Source organism: Arvicanthis niloticus, chromosome 12 (assembly GCF_011762505.2).
Source record: "Arvicanthis niloticus isolate mArvNil1 chromosome 12, mArvNil1.pat.X, whole genome shotgun sequence".
Classification (NCBI taxonomy): domain Eukaryota; kingdom Metazoa; phylum Chordata; class Mammalia; order Rodentia; family Muridae; genus Arvicanthis; species Arvicanthis niloticus.
The window spans coordinates 30,040,081-30,065,924 of NC_047669.1; the positions used below are offsets into that span (position 1 = coordinate 30,040,081).

Consider the following 25,844-nt stretch of genomic DNA (forward strand, 5'->3'; position numbering starts at 1 on the left):
TTTTTAAATTAAAAATGTTTATTGGCTGTTGCCTTTCATACATTTACAACATAAAAGGAAATAATTTTTTCAAATGTGCTAATAAGAAAAAGACCCAGGGAACTGAACAATGTTTAACAGAATTTTCAGTGTTTTGGACATAAATAAAACTCATAAATTTATATGGATTCTTAGATATTTACTAATAATCCTTCAATAATGGGTTTGGTCTTGACCAAGAATAAAACATAAACAAGCACAAAATACATTCACTGTAGATTATTGAGAACAGAAACCCGGTCTCTGTGTCTGCATTCTATGAATCCCTTGCATTCATCAAGAAGTCATTCCACAAAAAAGGAAAAACAACATTGGATTTCCAACACATAAAAATACAGTAACTACATAATTACTACATACAATGTTCAATAATGTCCACTATAAATTGAAAACCAATAAAATGTAAGAAATGCATTTCTTATACATACAAAGATGAATCTTTTAAACTGTATTATTTTTTATAAAAACTACATGTATATACATATATGTTTTGTGGAATCCTTAGAAAAATTGATAAATATAGAAAAGACACACACAAAAAAGGCCCTGTCATGCCATCAACAACAACAACAACAACAACAACAACAAAATACAGAATTACAGAGAACCAAGGAGGGACAACCAGCCTTAGGGTCTGCAGAATGCCAAATCACCAATCACTTCAAAATCCACAGGACAAACTTATAGCTGCATAAAAACAAAACAAACAAAAAACAGAGAGAGAGAGAGAGAGAGAGAGAGAGAGAGAGAGATAGTTTTGAAAAAGGGTCGCCGACAGTGATTAGTAACCAAGGATGGAGAGAGAACAGAGACTGAACATTTTGCTTCCACCTGCTGTGCTTTCCCCTTTACTCTTGAGGGAACAGGCACAGAAAGAGTCAGGATTTGCCTAAGTTTACAGCTGAGTGGAAGAGAAACTGATCTGTTGTGCTGTCAGGCCAAGATTCTGGCCACATAAACACACAGCAAAGGAATCTCCCCGAGTGACAGAGCTGGTCATTACACAGTTAGACAGTTTATGAGCCTAGAGCATGTCATGCTGGATCTGCACAAACAGACAAAGCAGCCAGGCAATATCTGGTTCCTGACATGCAAGTATGGTGGCTTTAGAAGACAAGTCACAAAGAGACTTGTAGCCCAATGAAGTCAATGGATCACAAAAGCATGATTTGCACCCCATAGTCCTTGGAGAGATGAACATGGTTAAGGCAGGAGAAATCTGAGTGACTGTCCTGCCGTGGTAGCCCTGAGGACAAAGGTGTGCCCCAAAGCCCCAGAGAGCATGAGGAGAAACAAAGAAACCCCTGTGGAATTGGCTAGACTTCTTCTCCAGAGAATAGCTGTGCCTCCAGCTATGACAATCATCTCTACTCGGGCTTTACCATCTCACTGGTTTCTAGAACCTCAAAGCCTTTCAAGTCTCTCTCAGAGCTAATACTTTTGTCTTCAACTAAAGGAATCTAGCCACTAGTAGGATAAACCTAGATTTTTAACCTAAAAATTTAAAGTCACAGTTCTGATCAATCTGGTCCATGACATCTGCAGAAGGCCTTCCTCCACACTCTTGTGGGCAGTGTAGGGCAGATGCTCTTTGGTCCCACCATAACCACCGAAAGCTCAGATCTCTGCCACTTCACTGTTTCTGGAGATGAGACAGGCTTGTATTTTCCAGTGCTTAAGACATTTGTCTGCAGATGAGTTCTTTCAGCTGTGCCAGTGTGTCATTCTTTAGTGCTTCTCGGATAGAGCAGAAAAATCTGAAGTAGTGCTCAAAGTTGTGCATCATAAGCAGGACACCGGCCAGCAGCTCGTTGGTCACCAGCAGATGGTGGACGTATGCACGAGTGTGGTTCTTACAGCAGTAACAGGAGCACCCTCTTACGAGCGGTCGAAAGTCTTCCCGGTACCTGAGAGAAAAAGTCAGAGAGAACCAGGAAGTGAAGACGACAAAAATCTAGAACCCAGGCTACCTATTCTACTGGAGAGGTTACCAACGGTAATAAAAGCCTTGCTGGGCAAGACTCAAGGGGTGCTCTGACAGACACAACCTCACAGGTCTGGAGGCTAAGACATTCACAGTGGTCACTCATCCACCCTGAGCATTACCAGAGCCAGTGCAAAGGCACATGATACTAGAAAATGCTCTTCTGACAAATGATACTTCTCTCCCACTCATGAATACTAGCGTTAGCAGCCATGGCACAACCTCTACTATGTACGGAGGCTTACAAAGCTCTCACACATGCACTGTCTTAGCCAACCTCTACATCTTCTCCTGGATGTAGACTACCACTATAACCTCAGAGGGAAGGCTCTTGTGGGAAGCCTTGCCTGGGGGATTGAGTCTGGGCTCTAGAACTGGGCGTAAGTGGGCATGCCTGTCAACAGCCACCTGTGCATGTGTTCTCATTTGTTACTAGAAGATACTAACCGCCTACCTAACTGTACTGTAAGGGTTAGTAATGAGCTACCAGGATTAACCCTGTCGGCTGCTAATCTAACACTAATCTTATTTTTGTGTTACCTTTAATCACCTACTAAGGTATGTGACTTTTCTGAGGTCACAGAGTCAAATACAGTACTAGGATTTGTCCCCCAAAGTTCAACCTAGCACTAAGAGTAAGCATACTACAATTTTCAATTAGAGCTACAATTCACAAGCTAGTTCAGTAGTAAACATTTATATTAACTTAATATTTGTTTGAAAGAGTAGTCTTGTCAACTTTCAAAAAATATTAAATGATATAGAAATTACCATTTCAGATGCACAATCAAGGAACAATCGGCTGTGAATAGAAGTATGAGTTTTACATTCTTTCCCTAGTTCTCAGGTCTATACCATCATCAGACAGCCATGAATAAGTCAGAAGCCCTAAAATATCTCCCTGTAGAAAGCAAACACACCACTGAGTATTGTATGCACAGAGAAACCATGCTCTGGGGCCAATGGCCACCACTTTTGGTCAAATGCAAAGTTACAAGGCAACTCACTTCGTCCTTCTTTGTGTTTTGTTTTTGAGACAAGATTTCCTCCAGCTGGTCTGGAACTTGCTATACAGATCAGGCTGATCTCAGCCTCACAGATCTCCCCGCCTCTGGCTCAGTGCTGGGGATTGGAGGTGTACCCGCCCAGCCCCCTCAGTTCATCCTTCATTGATAACTGATTTATAACCTGTATATAGTCAAGGGGTCTTCAGTTCTTCATACAAGCTCCACCATCTTTGACTTTGCAATCCTTATTTTGTTCTGTCCCTATTAAAAGTATTAAGAATAAAAATGGAGTGGCTGCTTTCTGACAGCTCTTCTAAAGCAATAGTTAAATAGCTTAATGTTCTGACAAGACGAAGTACCCAAAGGCATCCGAAGAGGAAAAAAGGTTTTCTGGAACCATATTTGAGAAGGCCTAAGTAATGTCCAACTATAAATATTTTACAAAGTCATAAACTGAAAAGAGAACAGTTACATAAACTTAAGACAGACTGAAATTAAAAAGTCAGAAATCGAAATCTAAACTTCAAAAAAATGTCTTACTTTTTCTCCTTCAGATTAATTTCAAATGACGCCATCTCTTGGTTGCACCCAGTTGCTTCAATTTTCTTTATTTGATCCAAGCATTTTATTTCTTCTTGGATTCCATTTTGTTGCAATACTGAAGAAAAAACAATAAAAAGTCTTGAATTAAAATCAGATAAGGAGTGAACACTAGAAAAATTTTATTCTAGTTATAATTTCACGACCTTTTAACCCCATAACTCCATTTTTAGAATTATCCTAAGGAAATCACCTAAGAAAAGATAAATAGCTGTACATTCCTGGATGGCCAAGACTATTATCTACACCACCAAGACAGCTGATGAAATCTAACCAAGTCTAAGGTAATCACAGATCCAAGTACATGGCATATAATCTTGCAATAAAAGAATGATTAAAAAAAAACCCAAGGGGATTATCCCTATGACTTATCACAATAGACATGTAAATAAATTGGGCTTCATGATAGGCCATATTTCAAATAGATTAATGTAGAACACTAATTTATGTCTTCTGTGGAGACTCTGTCCAAGGAACCCACACTATGCCCTTAAGCTCCTAGCTTAATGAAGGAACATTCCCTTAACTGCATGAGGAAGACCAGCAAAATAAATAGAGGTCTCCAGGAAAGAAATGACAGCAATCAGTGTGGACTCCAGATGGGCAGATGGTTCTAGAAGGGTAACTTTAGTAAGTGACACAGTGCTGAGTACAAAGTGCTGTGGAACTGTCCCACAAACTGTGTGCTGAGATGAAACACAATGAAGTCCGGCATTTTGGAAAATCCTCGTCACTTAGAAGAGCTGAATTTTCTCTGAAATCTTCACTAGGTGACATTCCACAGATTTTTTTTAGTACACACAGACATGATTAAAGAGTGGTAAAGAAAGTGAGAGAAGAAAAGGAAGAGTGTCCACATCCCTGAGCCGTGCTTCAAGGGAACTGGCCCGTGGTCTGTGTCCCAGGTCCCTTTCCTCTACCATTTGTGTGTCAGAATCTGACACTGCTTGTCTTGAGTTTGAAATAACTAAACATTAGAAGAAAATGGCAGTGCTTCAAAGCAATATTAGCAGAAGAAAGTAGCTTTTATATCTCAGTATGGAAAAAAACAACCCAAAAAAGCAAAAGGCAACACAAGGCCCCAACGGTGAGTCTCCCTGTGAGTTAATTGCATGGGGCTTGCAAAAAGGAGACAAGAACTCTTTTGTGAGTAAAAACAAACTGACTTTACTAAGCTGTTCAAAGGGTTCCTTTCCTTAGATTTTCATCACAATTCACTCTGAATTTTCTTTTTGTCAGGCTGTGAATAGAGGAGGTCTTGTTTTTGTTCACCATAAAAATCACATCCTAATACTGATGATCCACACATACAGTATTGCTCTAGGTGCCAACATCCCAGGATCACAAAGAAGAACTCAAGATTGACCTTTATGAAAGGCCAGTGCTATGTGTACACATTTCTGTCTTGTGACTTGGGGGAAAATTCATAGGAAATGGGAGAAAAGAAAGGTAAACTGGAGAAGACCCACATGTCTCCTCAGGATTCAGCCGGCAATCAAAGGTGAAAGTCAGGGCACAGCCCCGCTCGGTCACTTGATATGGAAAAAAACTCTCAAACAAGTCCACTCCTCTTTCAATACACTCAAGAACTTCGTCTGGCCGACTGACACCGCAGATGAGCCTGTAAAGACAAGGGGAACATCGACATGAGGCAGTGGCCAGGATGAAAGCAGAGGATGCTTTCAAGTCAACGGGACATTAAAAACAACCTCACAAACAACAGCAAGCAAGCTCAGTGGGGAAGCGTGGGCCTCGATGTGAGGCAGGGCTCGGGGCTTGAAGGAAAGGGACATGAGCCTGACACCCAGACCGGTTACTGAGCGGCTGTGTTGCTTTGGGCAGTCGCTTTACATCCTGATTCTCACTGTCTCACTTCAAAACAGAGCAACGATAAAGATCTCCACAGGCTGGTCCTGAGGGGCAGGTAAAAAGCAAACGGTATCACTTCTAGTAGTTTCCATTCCCACCTTTGATCCACCTCCATGGTCACAGACTCCACACTTTACAACCATCTAAATGCTGCACAGATGGTTTTAGAAGAATACAATTGGCTCATTTCACCATCAATTATGCCCCTTTACTGTTTGCAGACTCATTTAATAGTTCATCTTGCTCTGAGAAGTTCAGCACTGACTCTAGGATCCAAGACTCTAGCTGGCTTTCTTCATATTTTCTTTGTTAATGAGAAGTCTGCTCTAGGAAATGAAATGGTGTCCGCCCGACGAGGCGAGGGCTAAGGCATCTGGGAGCAGTAATAACTTTCCAGCAGGTTTTGCCATGAAAACAAGACACGGAGAGGGACATCATCAGGACTGCCTGGCAGCAACTATTTATTTCAGTGTTTGTTTTTCTACCCACAGCCCTTTTTATGAATTAGAGGAGAAAAGCTTTCATACTTTTTGATTCTTTAAAGGAGTTTTTTAAAAAGAGGACTTATGTAATATTAAACAAGCGGAACCCTTAAATGTATGCCAGCTTTCCTGACTACAGCCTCCTTCAATTCCTGTGAGGTTTTAGAACTCCACTCCAACTGAAGCTGGCATCTCTACACACTTAGAGAAAAACAATCCCGGCTTTCAAATTCGGAAAGAGACATCTGTGAACACTTAGCACAAGAAAGTCCAGAAAATGACGAGAAAAGCTCATGCCGATTTGTTCATCTGTAGCACAGTGAATGGGCACAGCAGAGGGATTACATACAAACTTACACGTGTGTGTGTGTGTGTGTGTGTGTGTGTGTGTGTGTGTGTGTGTGTGTAAGGCTGATAGGATGGCTGCAAGACCCTGTTTCTAGGGGATCTTCACACTCAGTGTGCACAAGAGTGATTCTCTAAGCCATCACTAAGATACATGTACTTCACTGCATGTAATTATATCTGACTTTCAAAAAGTAGTAAGATTTCACATGTCCTGTCGAATAATAGCCCTTGAAAAGTAGCATCTCAGAGCCAAGTTTCTCAATGTATCACAGGTAAAAAGGCAAGAATATTCATATTAAGGATAAAAGACTGAAAATCTTTTTTGACATATACAATTATATTTATTTTTCATAAACAATGTCTTTTGGAGATTGTGTACACTATGAAGGGGTAAATGTAGCCAAATAACAAATGAGCTATCTCACACAATCACCATTTTCCTGGTGGCAACACTTAACTCCCATTCTGTTCAGTTTTCAATACAACATCATCCTCACGAACCTGCCATCAGACTGCACAAGAAGCCCACTGAGCATCCTCCTCCTTCTGACTACAATTATCATTCTTTGACCAACATCTTGCCCACCTCCTTGCTCTTCCCAGCCTTCAAGGAGATGGATTTCAGGTTCCACAAGGGTGGCATCACACAGTCGCTCTTTTTGTGCCTGGCTGGCCTAGGATGCACAAAGCTGTGGGCTCCATTCCCAGCACTGTACAGACCAGGAGCAATGGCACATACCTGTAATCTCAGCTCTCAAGAGGCAGACGCTGGAGGATCCATAGCAAGTTTGAGGCCAGCTTGAAATATACAAGACTCCACAGAAATATAAATATATTAAGAAAAGAAACCTTAGGTACTGGTGTTGACAACAGTTGCTCTGAAATCCAGAATTTAGGGATCATTTCTTGTTACCATTGCAGTACTCTTAAGATATACGTACACAAAAGAACCAACCCCACTAGTCACACCAATTAAATGAACAAACAAAACAAAGCAACACCACTCACTGTCACAAAAGCAGACTTGTTGAAGGTTCTTATTAACAGAGCATAAAATAGGCACCTCGGACACGCACATGCCTTGATTTATACTAGAATGAAACATGACTTTTCTTTTGTCTCCAGGCACCATGTTATCATGAGTAAAAAGCAGTATCTGTATTTGGCTCAAGGATGAGAGAACAAAGGGTAACATTTGCTCTCAGTTATGAGGATCAAATAAACTAATCCATGCCAATTATCCCCCTCTACATTCTGAAACCAGGGTAGCAGCCTCGATGGAAATTTCCTAGCTGGCCAAGAATTAAGACAGGAAGGACATAATCAAGACATGGAAAGGACCCGCATCACACTGTCACCAGCACCTCTGCCCACCTCCCACGAGGCTGGCTGCATCCCAACCCAGCACTGGCCTTGGTTTGTCCTCTGGCAGCTCTGCAGTGACTGATGACAGCAAGTGCAGTCTGGTTTCTGTGACTGCTGGATTCCCTTGAAAGCCATCCAGCAGGAAGCCCCCAACAGGTCGCTTGGCTGTCTCTCGTGCCGACCTCAACCTCTCTTCCATTACATCTCCACCTTCAATCACTCCAATGATCATACTTTTCTGAAGGACCTGAGAGAAGAAAGAATTGAATGCTTTTAACCATTGCAAGAACCTGAGACTTTCTGTTTGCATGAGCTTTGTATGGAAGTCCAATGGACAGAAAGAGCTCACTGAAGGTGCTACAGAAGAAATGGGGGATGGTGCACCCAAGGATCTGTTAAGGCTCTAAAGAATATATTGTAAAAACAACATGTTCTATGTCTGCCCTTAAACTAAATACTCTCTGAGAAGATACAAAAGAAGACCTTTAGTTTAAAGGACTCACCAGGCCTCCATATCTCTCCACCACAGGTAACACTGGGAACTTAAGAGGCAGTTCAACTATGACAATTGGACTATACATTTTGAAAAAAAAAAAAAAAAAAAAAAAAGATTCCTGCCCCCATCTTCAAAGAACCAAAGTATCTAAACATAAAAATTAGTCATACAAACATTAGAGACAATTGGATTTTTTACTTTTTATTGCGTGTCTATAAGGAGGGCCTTCCTAGGCAAGCCAAAGGTTCATGGAAAATGGCTGACCCGCACAAACAGAAGACCTCAGACTTTCTCAAGGTTACGGCACGAAACATACCATAACATAGGCAAAGAACTGATTCTTTGGAAGAACAGCTAATATAACAGAAAAGTCTCCAGAAACTTCTTGAAAAAAAAAAAAAGTTATCCCCCCAAGAAATATACAGAACCTAAAAGAGTGAAACTGAAAAATAAATACGGGCGCTCTGAATGCACAGAGCCACTGAGTGCACTGAGTGGATATGAAACACAGGCGGGACAATGAGATCCTCACCTCAGTAGCAAACAGAGACAACACAGTGAGTCAAAGTGTGGGGAATAGCATGTCTATACCCAGAGAACCAGGGCAAAAATTATTTCAGCTCTTAGGAGGTGTTGGTGGTTTGAATGAGCTGTCCCCCGTAACTCTCAGGCATTTGAATACTTGGTTCACACTTAGTGGCTGTTTGGGAAAGGATGGAAGTGTGGCCTTGTTGGAGGAAGTGTTGTCACTGGGAGTGGGTTTAAAGTTTCGAAAGCCCATGGCATCCCCAGTGTGTTCTCACTGCCTCTTGTTTGCACATCAAGATGTGCGTTCTTAGCTGTTCTTGCCACCACGCCACCACGGAACTCTGAAACAGGAAGGCCAATTAGACACTTTCTTTTGTAAGGTGCCTTAGTGATGCTTTGTCACAGCAACGGAGAAACCACACAATGGGGGCAAATAGGCAGTGTTTATCAAAATGCCAAACTTTATCTTTGAGTCATAAAATTTCACTAACAAGCTCTCTTATAAATATACTGATTCATATGTATCAAGGTGTGTTTACAAAGATGTATAGAATAATGAAAAACCTAATTGAGAGATTACAGTAAGAACAGTACAGCTTCCTAAGCAGCTGTTTTAACAAGAACAAAGGAGAACTACAAATAATACAAGCACTAATGCAGAACACATGACGATTACATCAGTCATGTAGATGATTACACTAATGTACTGCAGACACGCCTGTCTATGAACTAAACATACACAGGTGACTGTAAAGACAAGCCTTGCAGGAGACACACAAATCACACGTGGCTCTATGGGGAAGGAATCTGGGGTGCTGTAAGGGGGCTCCTTAAGGTAAACACAGGGACAAGCAGACCATTTGTCTTGCTTAGTGTAGAGTAATTTAGGGATAATTATGGTTAAGGATAGGGTACAGACAGCTTTCCTAATCTTGGTAAGGATGACAGGACCTGGACTAAGGCAGTGCTGGTGTGATGAAGAGGAAAGGCAACATCTGACAACAGGACAGGGGTGGGATCAACACTACTGTTGGTGCCAAAAGCAAAGACAGGAAATAACTCCAGAACAGTGAAGGATGTGATGGTTATTCTGTTTGGAGTACTCATCACTGGGACATACAAATGGTAACTTTTAGCAACTACTCAAACAGCAAGTTATAGATATGTGTGATACAAGTCAGAGTGCCCACACTACTTCAGTAGATGCTGAGCAGGACAACATCACGTCCTTCTCTTGAGTCCACAGCATACATGGCCAACACACCACTCTCTTCCTGTAGCATTGGCATGGTTCCACCACCCCGGAAGACACCACTTACTATCCTCAACCTAGGAATTATCTGTGGAAAAAAAATGACCAGAATGTTGGAGAGCTTTAGTACTGAACAGTATCAAAAACAAGATCCACAGCTGAGCAGTAGTGGATCAAGCCTTTAATCCCAGCACTCAGGAGGCAGGCAGATCTCTGAGTTTGAGACCAGCCTAGTAGTCAGAGCAAGTTCAAGGACAGTCAGGGCTACAGAGAAACCTTGTCTAAAAACAAAACAAAACAAAAACAAAAAGCAAAAAAAACAAAACAAAACAAAAAACAACAACAAAAGACTAAGATTCAGTAACTAAAGAGGAAGAAGTGTCCCAGATGCACAAAGTAGACAACTGCATAGGCCCGCCTCTCCCAGGACTATCAATCACAGCCTGAAGTAGACCTGCCCATCACAGGACTACCCTTAAGAAAGGAGGCACTATTAGTTATATCAAGGTAGTAGAGATACAGAAAGGCCCAACATTTGACTAACACGCACAGTAACAAATGATAAGGCCGACTGCTAGAACTTAGATGAGGACTACTAGGCTTGTAGTCAAGACTCACCTGACTTGGACTTTCTAATCATCTTTGTCACATCCCTTTCTCCTGTTTTCTTTAACAAATATTACAAATATGACAAAACCTGGTTAGTAAGCCAATACCAACCACCCAGATCCATAGCAAAGTAACCATGCTGGACTCCTCTGCAAAAAAAGAATTCTGTTCAGAAGAGTAGTGAAGTTTCCCCGAATTGAGCTTACTAGCCAAATTATATTTTATTGCTAATGTTCATATTTTGTCCCACTGATCACCATTAGTCTTTTTCCAGACAAGGTGTCTCTAGATAGCCTAAGCTGGCCTTGAATTCATGATCCTTCTGCCTCAGTATCCCATGTGCCTGAGTGGTAGCACTACAGGAATGAGCCACCAAGTCTGATCACTACCTTAGCTTCCTCGCCTCCTCTGCTCTCCACTAAGGAACGAATCCTTCACCAGCGCCTTACCTCACAACTTCATCACTTCATACCCTTCACTCCTGGCTTACTATGTCAGACACTCGGCTATCTAATAAAGACACAAAACAGCAACAAAACCCGGAGCTTATGGACACCACAGCTTAAAAGCAAATGCATAAAGAAGTCAGTGCAGAGCAGTATGGGGGCCATAGGATAGCACATATGAATTAAGAGTAGCCAAGGATGACTGGGACTTCTGGAAGTGTCAGGACAGTTTCACAAATTGATAGTAAGTAAAATGATCCTAATAGAAGTAAGAGAGGAAATAGTACCTGGCTTTAGGTGGCCCAAAATGCTTTAGAGAGCTGAAAACAATTCAGAAAGGCCGGACTGCCCAGCGTGGAAAAGGCAGTCCACGCTGAGCATGCCAGGTGTAGCAGACCGTGAGAGCTGAAGTGAAGATCACTGAATTCTCCAGGAAGGCACGCAGTGGGCTCATGCCTGTGCTTTCCAGTGATCTCTTGGAAAGCAGAGCTGAGAATGGATGAAGGAAGCTAAAGCGGCTTGAAGGTAACCACTGACAGGAGAGACTGGGTACAATAGGAAGTGGAAAGAGGCAGATTCAAGGTACAGTTAAAGAGATGGAGTCAGGGAGGAATATACAGTTGAAAAGGCACGTGGTCAGCAAGTCTTAAAAAGTTTATGTTCCTAGGCTATAGGATCTGGTGAATGCTGTAAGCTGAGGTAAAGTATGAGTAGACTTGAGGAGACAAGACCAAAAGTTCAGAGCTTGGTGGACATTCTATAGCCACAACTTAATTTAGCCCAGTATGCAGGCAGTTCTAACTCTGAAGGTAAGTAAAAATACATACATACATTTCCAAAATTGTTCACCAACTAATTAAAACTAAGGGAAGGCGGTGCTGGAGAGATGGCTCAGCGGTTCAGATCACTGATTGCTCTTCCAGACATTTTGAGTTCAATTCTCAGCAACCACATGGTGGCTCCCAACCATCTGTAATGGGATCTGATGCCCTCTTCTGGTGGGTCTGAGGACAATGACAGTGTACTCACATATATAAAATAAAAAGAAAAGTCTTAAAAGTAAAAATAACTCAGGGAAGGTAGCTTGGGGACAAAAGAGCCTAAGATGGCATCCCAGAGAAGCCAGTTTCCTGGGCTTCAGCAAAGGAAACAGGATCATGTACATCAGAGACAAACATGAGGAGGAGAGAAGTAGGTGGGAACAGCTAAGGTGCCTCCCGCGCAGAGGGGAGGGGAGCGAGCGCTTCCACAGCTCTCCGGCAGTCTCACCTCAGACTCTTCCTGTAGCCGCAAACAGCTGTCCAGGAACAGAAGGGACCGGTCCACAGACTTCCGGGCCCTTTTTATGGACGTTGCTTCTGCACAAGATGCCTCTCCATCCGAGAGGCACTGGAACCAATCTGGCTGCAGGGCCTCCTGAATTGCCATGAACTTGGAAACAGTCATTTCTACTCGACCTCCGAAACCCCACACAGACACAGACTGCCGTAGAGCAAGAGATGAGGAATTAACAAGAATAACATGAAACTAAAAAGTATGGAACACCAGGGTGCACATCAATTCCTAACAACTGGAGAGATGTGTCACTCCAAAACCCTAGACATGGTTTAGGATGGTTTAGATTTGGACTCTAGTCCAAATGAACTGAGTCCTGGGTTTAATCGTTACCTGCTCTACTGTGTTCAACTCAGATTTCCTAGACAGAGTTCACTGTTCCCTCCACTAACTTCTTACAGTGATTTGTATTTATATGAATAGTAAAACTATTTTTAAAAATTATAATTAAAAATAAAAATCCTAAGTGAGAAGCACAATTGAAAACAGTATTTATGCTGGGTGGTGGTGGCACACACCTTTAATTCCAGCACTGAGGAGGAGGCAGAGGCAGGAGAATCTCTGTGAGTTTGTGGCCAGACTACTCTACAGAGTGAGTTCCAGGACAGCCAGGGCAACAGAGAAAGCCTGTTTCAGAAACAAACAATCCAAATTGTAATCTGCCACTGTGTGCAGGGAATGACTGTTCTTGTAAGGCAATGGTGTACACTGAACCCTGCCCATGCCGCGGTAAGGGGTGGTGCCAACAGAGCTGCCACTCAGTGAAACTTAGGAAGCTACTCCCACCACTCTTTACTCCCTGCAAACTCTGGCTAGAGACCTAGAAGCGGCAATATTGACTGAGCTTCCATTCCGTGTCAACACATCTGTGCTGACTCCTGAGAAGCTCTCCTGCGCTTCCCAGTGTTAAGGCTGCACACAAGCGCCTGTATCCAAAGGCTGTGCTCACTCTCATCTCAGACGTTCCCGTCTGGCAGGCACTTGACCTTCCTCCTCCTTCTACACTTCTCCAACAACACTAACATGCTGAGGATCTGTCCCCGAACTTAGCACATTTTCAAGAAGCCCTCCTAAATCTTATGAATCTAACCTTCTGTCAAAATCATCAACATAAACAGAGTGCATCAAGGAATCAACCCAGTCTTGGGGATGCATTTGAGGGTCACCATAACTGGACGACCCAGGGCAAGACTGCAGTCTTGAGGGTCCTCCTGAGAACACACCTTATTTGTTACATAACCAGCTGGGCCGGGGCTGACTGGATCGTGCAGGGAACAATAGAAGAGCGATTCTGGCATGCCTGTATAGACACAGAAAGAACTGTTCAAAGTGCTATAGGGAAAAGCCTCCTAGCATGTGCTTGTAGATAAAGCAACTCTGATCTCAGCTAACAGCTGGTTCCTGATCCTGGCTTTATAGAAGGCCCGTGAAAAGAAACAATATGATTTGTGACCTTCCAACCTAAAAGAATTAATGTAAGATTCACCCTGTGTTGACATGACACAAACCTAGACATAGCTGAGAAAAGGAAATTCAACTGAGAAACTGCTTCCATGAAACTGGCCTAGAGACAAATCTGTCGAGCATTTTCTTGATTAATGCCCGATGATGGAGGGCCCAGCTCACCGTGGCAGTGCCACTCCTGGGCAGATGGTCCTGGGTTCTACACAAAAACAAGATGAGCAGGTCACAGGGAACAAGCCAATAAGCAGTGTTCCTGGGGGTGGGGGGTGGGGGTGGGAGGCTCTGCTTCAGTTTTTGTCAGGATACACAATAAGTCTTTAAATAAAGCCTTCCACCCCAAGCAGCTTTGGTAACCACCTTTATTAAAGCAATAGAACCCCTAAGAAATTGGGAAATCGGTAACAGGTTCAGATGATATTGCTGTGACAGACCTGACCATGTTGTTTTGGGGAGCATTGTGGAAATTTTGGAACTCGGAGCTAGAAAGTTTGGACTTTATTCAGCTGCTGTGAGACTGTAGAAGATAATGCTGAGACATATGCAGACAGTGGAGGCCTGGTTTGTGACATTTCAGAGTCCCCAGAAGACACTATCAGGGCCATTGTTAGAATATTTTGAATTGAGAATCTGTGGTTCTGGTCAGCTGGAGCTGAAGAGGAAGCTGTGATTAATAACACACCAGAAACACTAAAGCAGTGGTTCTCAACCTATGGGTGGTGACCCCTTTGAGGGTCAAATGACCCTTTCACAGGGTTACTTATTAGATATCCTGCATATCATATCTTTACATTATGATTCATAACAGTAGCAAAATTACAGTTATAAAATAAAAATGAAGTAACTTTATGGGTAGGGGTCCCCACAACATGAGGGACTAAAGGATAGAGGATTGCAGCATTAGGAAGGCTGAGAACCACTGCTCTCCTGGGACAACCTATGCCGGTTAGCAGGAACTGAAAACTTAGCATCGATTAAGAAGCAACATCACTTGGCCCTTTTCCTCAGGGCCAGCACACAGTAGCAGTAGTCTAACACCTGATTCTGACTTCTATGGGCACTGGGCATGCACATGGTATACACATATACACGCAGACAAAACATTCAGACACATAAAATAAATATTTAAAAACTGATCAGTAATTCATATATAAATTTAATATCACACCCTACAGTTCCTATAGGATTAAAAAATCCACAAAAACAAATTAAAAATGTTAAGTGTTAAAAATGTTAATGCCTTTGCAGTGTTCTACCTTATTTGCTAAGTTTCAGTTATTACGATTATCTTTGGAAAGCACATGCTAGCCATGGGCACTTAATGAATAGCTTGTAGATTTTAAAGCTGGTGATTAAAACTGCTCTCAACTTAAGGTACTGAGATTCCATAGTCTCCTTTTCTGAACCAGTGAGGTATCATGAGGGATGATTGTGGATTCAGGAGTAATTTACTTAACGAGGCCCACGTGCTGGGACGTGGGGAGGAAACTGAGAGAAAGTGGTCCATGGAAGACCTGGTTCTGTAGCAGCTACCACTGAGGTTTTCCTCTCATGAAATGGGCATGCAGCATCTGCACATGGAGTCCTCTTTCTGGAACACATATGAGCTCTTCATCCCCTCTTCTTTATGAATGAGGCTCCTGCATGAGGAGACAGCTGAGGAGTGTGTACAACCCATGGCCTGTGCTCTGGTCTTACTCAGTGTGCAGCGGTGGCCCCACACCTGTTTACTGTAGTCCTATGCATCCAGAGAAGGTTGTAGACCCTGGGGTTTGTCAGGATGTATTATGCAACTTTGACGTGCAAAGCAGCCAGGGTCATGTTTCCCAATAAACCTTCACTTCCCCAATGCTTCTTTCTTAGATGCCCCAAAGAAAAGGGGGAAGAGAAATAAGAAGAGAAAGGAGAGGAGGGGAGGAAAGAGTGGTGGTGAAAGAGGAGAAATAAATATATGAGAGAATAACAGTAAGTCAGTGGGACCTCCAAAATCCAAATTAACACAACACAAATCACACATGCATGTAATTTAAATAGTCTTTACCTATAAAGCTTCCAACTCCTTTCTTATACTCTGCCAAGACTTCATGATGTTCTGCTCTGTAAGAAAAACAGGAAAATGCATGGCACAGCAAGGCATCATTCTTTAGCATCTCTGTATAGCACCCGAAGCCCTCTTCTCCTCACCCAAATAAGCCACGTGACAGTAAATGCCATCTTCAACAGCAAAGCACGTCACCGTTCAAGATGTTCGACCGGCAGGTCTAGGTTCATTAGTGAAAATGAAGGTATATAATTTGCCAGTGGTGCATGAGAAGAAAAGCTGACAAAAACCAACTGCTCTGAACATTGGTTTCCTTCCCCTTTCTTGCCCCTTTAAAATTACTATCAACACAATATCTCAGTTACTTGGTCATACAGCAAAATCTTCAACTAAATATAAAGTTAGTTTGTACTTAAAATGCTTTGAGTCTATCGCATCTCAGAAAGTTGTACCTCTGTACTGTGTGTACAGAGGGCTGAGGGACCTCTGAACACCGCATGCTCTTATGTGTGAGGAGCAACGGGAAGGGCCTAAAACTTGGAAGGAAATGTAAGGCACTGCTAACATACAGGTCTTGCCTTTGGTTCCAGGTTAGGACCAAAGGTTGTAGAATATTTAATACTTTTTCTGATTTCATTTTTAACCTACAGATGCACATGAGAAAAAAGAAACCTCTCTGTGCGCTGCAGCCTAAGCTGGATACCTGAACGACTAGGTTCGGCACTCACAGGGATGACAGTGTGAGCTGGGCCATGGCTGGGACCCCATGGATATTCTGCAGTGTCTGATGTGTCAGGTGTGGGGCAGAGCCAGTCCTGGTGTACAGAAGGCAGCCTGGAATGTCCACTGTGCAGTCCCCTGCTTTGCCCAGGTGTTGAATTGTTCCTAGACGACAGCCATTAACGACTTTGTTGAGACTCAGCTTCATCACTAGGGATTCTTCTGGGATCTGAGAAGAAAATGGCATTAAGTTTAGAAGTTGACTCATGACATCCAAAGGCTAAGTGCTTTGCAAAGAAAGCAATGTACACAAAAGTGAACAGCTACATGTCTATTACCTCTGGTTCACAGCTTTCTTGGGTATTAGGATGTGTGCACACACATGGAAGCTGACGAAAACAAAGCAAATTCAAGGCCTGAAATAGAAGGTTAATTGTGAAAGATGGCACGCAAGGTTATTCAGCCCTGAAAACATGCACAGGGAAGGTCATACGACTCAGGGCACACATTATTAACATTTCTCCAACTTGAGAGACTATTAAGCAATATTTTCCCCTCCAAATAAAAATTCAATAAAAGAGATTCCAAAACAGCATAACAGATATACATCAAAGACTACACAGCATAAAATAATAGCTTATCTGCAAAGTGGGATTATAATATTCTAGTGTACTCCCACAAAGATGACAGACTGCAGGAGCAGAGAAATGACCTATGCGTGACTTCATAATGGGAAGGACAAAGTTTTAAAGGAAAAATACATTCTTTCTAGCTTCTCTAGACACACCAAGAGGGTTTGGGGGAAAAAACCCCAGAAAACATTATTTGTAGGATGTTGTTAAATAATTAGTACTCAACGTGAAAAATTATGAGCTTTTCTGATGCCCCCCAGAGTCTGACAAACCAGCATGGCCGATCATTTATAAAATGTCATTGGAGGGTTAGTGACATGGCTCACTGGGTAAAGGTGCTTGCTGCCAAACTTGTCAACTTGAGTTTGATCCCCTCAAAAAGGAGAGAAAGAACTGACTCTGCAAAGCTGTGCTTTGACCTGCATACATATGTGGCACAGGACCTAGACACACAGACATCATACAGACACGCACTTTTTACATTTAAATGTCCGTGGACATACCTTATTTCAGCATCCTAGTGGTGAGTTACAGGTACCTAACAGCCATGCCAGGCAGTAAGTAGTGCCGGGTATCCAAACTCACTTTACACACTGAATCATTTCCTCAGCCCCTCCCCTGAGTTTTATTAGTAGATGATTTATTATAGTTATGTGATAAACTATAACTGTAGCACCTATATTCTAAAGCATTCCTTTCAAAGAAAGACAATTATTGTTTAAGACACAACCCAACATAGTAGGACAGATAGCTCAGTATGTAAAAGTATTATCCTGCAAGTATAAAGACCTGAGTTGAATCACCATAATCCATATTTTTAAAAAAGCTAGGCTTGGAATCCCAGGTCTGAGGAAGCAGACACAAATGGATTCCTGGAGGCTAGGTAGCCAGCCATCCTAGTCTAACCTTGCTAGCTCTAGACCAATGAAAAACCCTGTCTCAAAAAGGTGTTCCAGGCCTCATGATTGGCACTAGATGCTATTCTCTGACCTCCTTTAGCGCGCACGTGCGTGTGCACACGCATACACGCCCCCCCCCCCCCCCACACACAGGACCAAATCAACAAGCACTCACATTTGGTAAGAAAGGAATTTAGAAACACAAATATTATAATTAAAGAACAAAGTTCTTATATTTAAATAAGACAGTTATCATAGTCATAAGAATATTAGACATCAAAATAATTAACTTCTGTATATTCCACTGAGACTTCACATAAATCAGAAATTGTAAAACCTAGTACAAATGTTTGTGAAAAACAAGTTAATTTCTTTTGATTATAACATCATTTCAAATTAACACAAATAAAGAAGCATAAAAATCTCAGCTATTATGGGTCAAGCACTTGCCATGTAACAACAGGCAACAGTCAGGCACATCAGCGAGTATCCATAATTCTAGAGCTGGGCGGGAGTGGGGGGTGAAGAGGGCGCAGAGAAGGAAGGATGCCGATGCTTGGAGCTCAGTGGCCTGCCAGCCTAGACAAATGAGGGAGTTCCACAGTCACTGAAGGAGTCTGCCTTAAAAACTAAGGTGGAGCAAAGGAAATGGGGAAGATGAATAGGAAGGGACAGGAAGATGAATAGACATAGTATGGGAAGGCCTGTGGATACAATCAAGATATGTTATATGAAGAAAGACTTAGACTATTACTTTAAAAAGAAAAGGTATGGACTGGAGAGATGGCTCAAAGGTTGAACTCTCTGACTGAGCTTCCAGAGGTCCTGAGTTCAATTCCCAGCAACCACATGGCTCACAACCATCTATAAAGGATCTTGGCACCCTCTACTGGCGTGTAGACAGAACACTGCATATAATAAATAGATCATATATATTAAAAAAGTGAAGGTATAAAACACTTTCTAACTTTTCTAAGCACAATCTCAACTTTATTTTCAATTGTTTCAACTCCATTTAGTTTCTCATCTATCAATAAACATTTACATTAGTCATATCAAAAATCAGTACTATTAGAATACGGTATAGTACAAAAGAAGTAAAAAACTTTGTTGATATTATTTAAGCTATTAGAGGATGAAAATTCATCTTGCAACATTATAAAAACATAACTAGGAGCTAGTAAGACTGTAACCCAGAAAATTGTACACCAGATTCATATTCCTTATTTACTGGATAAAACTCATTTTACATACTTAACTAAACCCACAGCGCTCTGAAGCTACTCTGAAGCAAAGTTAAGAGCCACAAAAATCTGAGAAGAAACTACAGTAAGGAGCTACTTCAGAAAGTTCTAGATACGAGAACCTGCTGTTCTTCCCCTTCAGAAAGCGTCTTGTTTGAGTTGTTTAAGGTCTGTAAAGAGTTTAAATGTACACAAGTTTTTTTTTTTTTTTTTTAAATTAGATTCTGAAAGGCAGTAAGAGCCTTCACAGAGCAATATCTGAATTAATATGTAAAAAGTAAAGTATAATAACGGACAGAAAAAAACTACATAACCTTCAGGAAAATGCATGGGACCAGAGATCACTGTTATATAAAATAAGTCACATGCAGAAAGACAAGCACCACAGGTTTTTCAGTCACATGTAGAAATTAGAATTAAAAGAGGCCCTTTTGCACAAATACATGGAACAAAATGGCAGAGGCGTGCATAGGACCATTGCAGAAATGGTTGGAAATTATGTTCTAATCCCAAGCAAAATGCAACACAAAACTTTATCTAATGCAAAACTTAGATTTTTTTTTAAAAAAATTTAAAACTCAAGCCAGCACCTCTAAGAACAATTCTTTTTTAAAGATTTATTTATTTTTTTATTATATGTGAGTACACTGTCGCTGTCTTCAGATACACCAGAAGAGGGCATCGGATCCCAATAAAGAAGGTTGTGAGCCACCATGTGGTTGCTGGAAATTGAACTCAGGACCTCTAGAAGAACAGTCAGTGCTCTTAACCACTGAGCCATCTCTCCAGACCCTCTAAGAGCAATTTTTAAAATTGGAGACCAAAAATCAGATGTTAAAAAAATGGGTCAGGCTGGGCGGTGGTGGCGCACGCCTTTAATCCCAGCACTTGGGAGGCAGAGGCAGGCGGATTTCTGAGTTCGAGGCCAGCCTGGTCTACCGAGTGAGTTCCAGGACAGCCAAGGCTATACAGGAAAAACCCTGTCTAAAAAAAAAAAAAAAGGGTCAGTAAGTGCCCGATTGCCCTACAGAAAACCCATAAAACCATACAGAAAGTTAAAAAAAAAAAAAAAAAAAAAAAAAAAAAAAAAAAAAAACTGGTGTAAAGAGAATTAGAATAAGTAACAATTATCTTCATAAAGGCAACTATTATAAGTTCTCTCAATATAAAGAAACTCATTCTCCAAGGTACTGTTCAAAAACGGTCAAGCATGTGTTCAAAAGTGTAGAGGTACTTAAATCTGGAAGCCCAAACTCTTGGCTTCCAAGACTCACTCTTCTCTAGGGGAAGGTCCAGTTCATTCTTCCCACCAGGTAAGAATAAACATGGTCTAAGAATCCCCATCACTCAATTCTGAGAGCATTCTCCCTCATCCTTTCCTACCTAGCTGTGACTGAAGAAAACACAGCTTCTCTACTTAACCAGAGCCCTGTCGCTGTAAGACCTGGTAACACCCGAGCACAGGTGTCTACACATTTTCAATTCACAATCCCCTTTGCCAAAGAAATGGTCATAAAACCCATGTACATATAATAAGTACAAAATTCATTAATAGCAGATCATAAAGAAAATTTAAGACGTGTCTGGTACACATTTAATTTTCTCATTTATTAAAGATGAAGGGACTAAGGAGATGGCTCAATGGTTAAAGTCCTTGTGTTACATGGGAGGAGAAGAGTTTGGATCCAGAACCCATGTAAATGCCAGGTGGGCATGACAGCCTGCCTATAATTACAGCCTCAGAAGTCAGAGAAAGGTACCCTCAGAGCAAGCTGGCTGGAGAGACCAGCTATACTGGTGAGTTCTAGGTTTGATGGACAGACACTGCCTCAATGAATAAGGTAGAAAGATGGAGGATTCCCGACATCATCATCCTCAAGCCTCCACATGCATGTGCACACACAAGTGGAAAAAGGTTAAAGCAAATTTGCATACTAATGAATGTGCTTGTTTATCTCATATAAAGAATATTGGATCAATGTTTGATATTAGGGAGATATACCTTGAATATTTTTAGAGTTGATTAGTGTTATTTTTATAATCATCAATGCTTTTCCTATAAGAGTAGAAAACTTTGTATGTAGGTTAAAAACAACAATTCACAAGATACGACAGTCTTGAATCTAAGCTGGGGTGTTTGGGACAGCATTTGTTGGAGTCATGTGGTATGAAGGTACACAAAGTATAACTGTGTCTTCAAAACCAAAGCTGCACAATGTTCCACAATGCAACGCAGGTGAGTGCTGCCAGACACACCTTAGATTATTTGTTTTTAATTTATACTTGCTATATATTTGGAACCCTTCCACTGTTGCAAAATTTTTATATGACCCTTCACCTTCATTTGGGCAAAACCATATGGGGTTGAGATTCAGTTAATAACGCTAGTCACTTGAAGATTGGTTTTTGTGTGATACAGTTCTTTAGCTGGGATGGTTAATTCCCCATTTAAAGGGGAATTTTAAAGGTCAAATTTAAAACCTTCACCTTAGGATACTGATCCCCTGTGTGAGCTGGAGGGAGATGCTCACACTGTCAGTCTTGAGGCTGTGTACCCACATTCTGCTGTTTGGGGTTTTCTAAGTTTCACCCAGATTATGGTAACTCAAATTATTTGAACAGCAATCTGACAAATAATAAAAAATAATTTCAAAAAGGGAACTGCACATTGTCATTGATTCTATTTTGTGATGATGGAGCAAATATTGAGAAATCTAAACAAGCCAGTTGAGATGGTAAATACTGTAGTCCCAGACGCAGGCTGATATAGGATATTGATGACATGGCTAACCTGGGTTCTACAGTGAGAGCCTGTCTCAAGAAATCAAAAAGAAAAACAGACAGCACTAGACAATACACCTAAAATTTATTTTATTACACTTTGTGTGTGTGTGTGTGTGTGTGTACGTGCAAATGTATGCTACAGTTCAACTGCAGACTACAGGAGAGCTTATGGGACTCAGTTCCTCCTTCTACCTTGTAGGGCCTCAGATAGCAAACTCTGGTCATAAGCTTATGTCACACTTTATTCACTTTACCCACTGAATCATCTTACTGGCCCTGGAAAATGTGCATTAGCTGAAAATCAACATTTAAAAACACAAAACATTTTTTTCTCAGAGCTCGAAGAACCAATATTTCCTAACCTCAATCATTGTTCAATGTTAGATATGATTTTCTAGTTGTAGCCTTTGTAATACAAGTTTTTATTATGAATTTATGTATGCAATATAGACATGAATACAGACTCATATGAGTATTTTTTTTTTTTTTAAATAATGTGCCAATGACCGGGCTATGGCAACTGCTGAGAAGGAACAGCTCCCATGCATAAATCAGAGAGTTTTTCTTGCCCATTGTATCCACTAGAAAGCTGTACCTACACAACAGCCTCCAGCAACCACAGGGCGTTTTGAAAGCAGAATTTGGAAGTGATGTATCACCAACCCAAGCTAAGTTCAAGATGCAAACGGACATCTCCATACCATCAAATGCTTTCATCTGCCTTTATCACCATGCCCCACCCTCCACCTACTGTGAGTCTCTTATATTGCTTGTCTTATCCTTTTCATTTCACTTCCTCAGATTAAATATATAGGGGTCCTAAGGAAGAACCTTAGGATGCAGGGAAAACTGACAGGCAGTGAGCAAATCTGTGTTTCTGACAACTCCCTGCCCTAACATGCTAATGCCAATCTGCCCTCATCTGTCAGCAGAGAAAGAATTTTTAAATGTTGCTTGAATCAGATGTCCCAAATTTGGTAACTGAATGCAGCAAGCTTGAGATGATCACATTGGGGGGAGGGGGGAAGAGGGAAGAAAACTATAGATATTTGTAAATATTAAACATCCATATTTCCCCCACCTTTCCCATACAGAGCTAACAATTATGTATATATAGAAACTATGAAGAACTTCCAAACAATACCATGCACCAAGCTGATTCAGAAATGACTGATGCCATAGTATTTTAAATATTTTAAAATTCTTACCCTAATTGGTAAGGGATAGAGAGATACACTAACAATACTAAACTTTATTAGGCACAGGTGTTAACTAGCCATCAAGGGAATGGGTGACAGAATATACACTATCCAAACCTGCTAGAAAGAAATACAGAAGAAATTTGAAGAAAATTCCAATTATCCAATGAAGGTTTTAAAAAAATAAATAAGAAGAAAGAAAAGAAACCAATGAAGCACACCAAAAATAAAAACACAGGTCTGGGGAATCGGCTCAGTGGTTAACATAACTTGCTGTTTGTGTGGAGGAACCAGGTCTGGTCCCTAGTAACCACATGGCAGTTCACAATCATCTGTAACTTCAGTTCTAGAAGATCGGGTTTCCTATTCTCATTTGAGAGTGCCATGCACACTTGTGGCACACATATATACATGTAGGCAAAAATACTCATACACAGAAACGTAAATCTTTAAGAAACAAAGAAAAGATGGAAGGAAGGAAGGAAGGAAGGATCCAGCAGAGAATGCTGGCACATAATCTAATCCCATCACCTGGGAGACAGAGAAGCAGGCAAATCTCTGTAAGTTTGAGGCCAGCCTGATTATAGAGTGTGTTTCAAGCCAGACAGGACTATAGAATAAGACACCACCCCAGACACACACACACACACACACACACCCAAAAAATCAAATACTAATCTTATCCATGGAAAGGCCTAGCTATCATAGTAGCTACATTTATTGGGTACTTACCATGCTTGATACATTAACTACATTAACCCGCAGAACAAATACAACATAGACCCCCCTATTCACCTGTATTTTATAAATGAGGAAAGTGAAGCTAATAAAATCACTGTGGTAGTGTGAGTAAGAATGGTCCCCATAGGCTCATGTATTTGAGTGCTTACTCACCAGGGAGTAGTACTATTTGAAAGGATTAGAAGGATAAGAGTTATGGACTTGTTGGAGGAAACATGTCACTGGGCTTTCAGGTTTCAAAAATACATGCCAAACCTCTTTGTGCCTAAGGATGAGGACTAGCTCTCAGCTACTGCTCCAGTACTGCTCCATGTCTGATTGCATGACAACATGCTTCCTGCTATAATGATAGTGGACTGAACCTCTAAAACTGTACACAAGCCCTCAATTAAATGTTTTCTTTTATAACAGTTGCTTTGGTCATGGTGTCTCTTCACAGCAACAGAACAGTGACTAAGACGGACAATAGTAGTAACTGGTAGAGCTGTTACTGAAATTATAGAAGTCTAGTTTTAGAGACTATAATATAGGCTAGTGGCTTAGAAGAAACTGAAATTTGTCAAATGGAATGTTTCCATATTAACTGTGATAGTACCCATTTTGCTACAGTGTAATTCTTTTTCCACCTCGCTCCTCTGCCTCTAATCCATCTTCTCCAAATCGATAGCTTTTCTCCATACTCATCCAAACATTTAAACACACTTGTTCTCCAAAAATGGACGCACACTGCATTATGTGCACTTCTCTGAACTCTGCTTTTCATTCAGAAATAAATAGGTACTCCTTCCAAAGAATAGCCATGAAACTAACTCTTCCAAAAGAACTACCATTGAGACAGCAGAAGGTCTGAATGTAACACAAATCGTTCAACCATGTTCTTACTGGTCCACACTCAAGTAAAGGGCAGGTGCTAGGTCTACGGGGCACAGCTTTCCTTATCATATTTCCACGGGTTTAAAGTTTGGTTTAGATTGCCTGGCAAAATGTTTTACACACATTGATTTTCAATCATTACAATACTCCCAGGGTTTAGGTATAATTGCATTTTGCCAGTAAGTAAGCTGAATTGCCAACAAGTGGCCGGGTCCAGTTTTGAATTTCTGCCCTGCTTTGAAAGTACATACACCTCCAGTGAACTGTTCTTGACAACATTCAGGCTTGGCTTGGCTAGGTTCAGTTGTCTCTTAGTTCCATTAGCCATCCCAGGAGCCCCAGACTTTACTATTCTTATAGCTTCCCAAGTACCTGCTAAATTCAGAAAAACTTGCAGCTGAGAAGCTCACCCTCCGTTAGAGCACAGGAGAAAGGAGGTCCTTTTCTTTCTGAGATGTGATCGGCAATCTCACTGGGAGACTCTGAGCTGGCAGAAGCCTAGACCAACAAGAAACCAAGTAAAGAAAGGTGGGAACAGGCCTGCAACGGAATCAAAAAAGTGGGCGCTACTCACCCTCCCTCAGCATGGAAAAGGAACACTCACCAGTAGATTACAAAACCCCGCACCCTCAGAACACTTAAACTCCTCGCAAGAGATAACACGTGTTCCCGGCTTGCAGAACTCTTGGCCTACTAAACCACCTCCTCCTCCTCACAGCCAATCAGGAAGTTCTGCGTCATCACCAAGCGCCAGACACAGGCAAAAGCCCTGCTAAAGAAGCCCAGTGAGCCCCACCGATGCCATGGTAACAGCGCGAACGCAAGCTGCCCGCGCAACGCCTTTTGGGAGAAGTAGTTCCGGAATGTCTGACCTCCGTCTAGCTGGTAGG

General features: G+C 41.5%; 1 protein-coding gene and 1 non-coding gene across 5 annotated transcripts; both read right to left on the reverse strand.

Moving 5' to 3' along the window:
- Positions 1-25,708, reverse strand: Qtrt2 (queuine tRNA-ribosyltransferase accessory subunit 2). 4 transcript variants are annotated; one of them, XM_076942972.1, is made up of 11 exons: positions 25,559-25,708; positions 25,365-25,452; positions 16,921-16,998; positions 16,591-16,811; positions 15,863-15,918; positions 13,584-13,660; positions 12,295-12,507; positions 7,742-7,941; positions 5,100-5,251; positions 3,571-3,688; positions 1-1,946 (listed from the first exon to the last, which is right to left on the reverse strand). In XM_076942972.1, the coding sequence occupies exons 4-11, from the start codon at positions 16,788-16,790 to the stop codon at positions 1,715-1,717; spliced, it is 1,248 nt and encodes a 415-aa protein (XP_076799087.1). In that variant the 5' UTR covers positions 16,791-16,811; positions 16,921-16,998; positions 25,365-25,452; positions 25,559-25,708; the 3' UTR covers positions 1-1,714. The 4 variants fall into 4 exon arrangements, with proteins under 4 accessions (XP_076799087.1, XP_034371782.1, XP_076799088.1 ...); XM_034515891.2 differs by having other exon boundaries at positions 25,327-25,452; XM_076942973.1 differs by lacking the exon at positions 16,921-16,998.
- Positions 22,634-22,766, reverse strand: LOC117718351 (small nucleolar RNA SNORA84). The gene has a single exon (XR_004608039.1). It is a non-coding gene; the product is annotated as a small nucleolar RNA SNORA84 (small nucleolar RNA).
- Positions 25,709-25,844: the final 136 nt, after the last annotated feature.

What these genes read in the sequence shown, in the direction of transcription:
- Qtrt2 (XM_076942973.1), bottom strand. Translation starts at nt 16,790, where the DNA reads ATGAAGCTGAGTCTCAACAAAGTCGTTAATGGCTGTCGTCTAGGAACA. An exon ending in CTGCCAGAGGACAAACCAAG is followed by an intron (nt 5,252 to 7,741) that starts GCCAGTGCTGGG and finishes TTGTCTTTACAG; the next exon opens with GCTCATCTGCGGTGTCAGTC. An exon ending in ATTAATCTGAAGGAGAAAAA is followed by an intron (nt 1,947 to 3,570) that starts GTAAGACATTTT and finishes TTTTTCTCTCAG; the next exon opens with GTACCGGGAAGACTTTCGAC.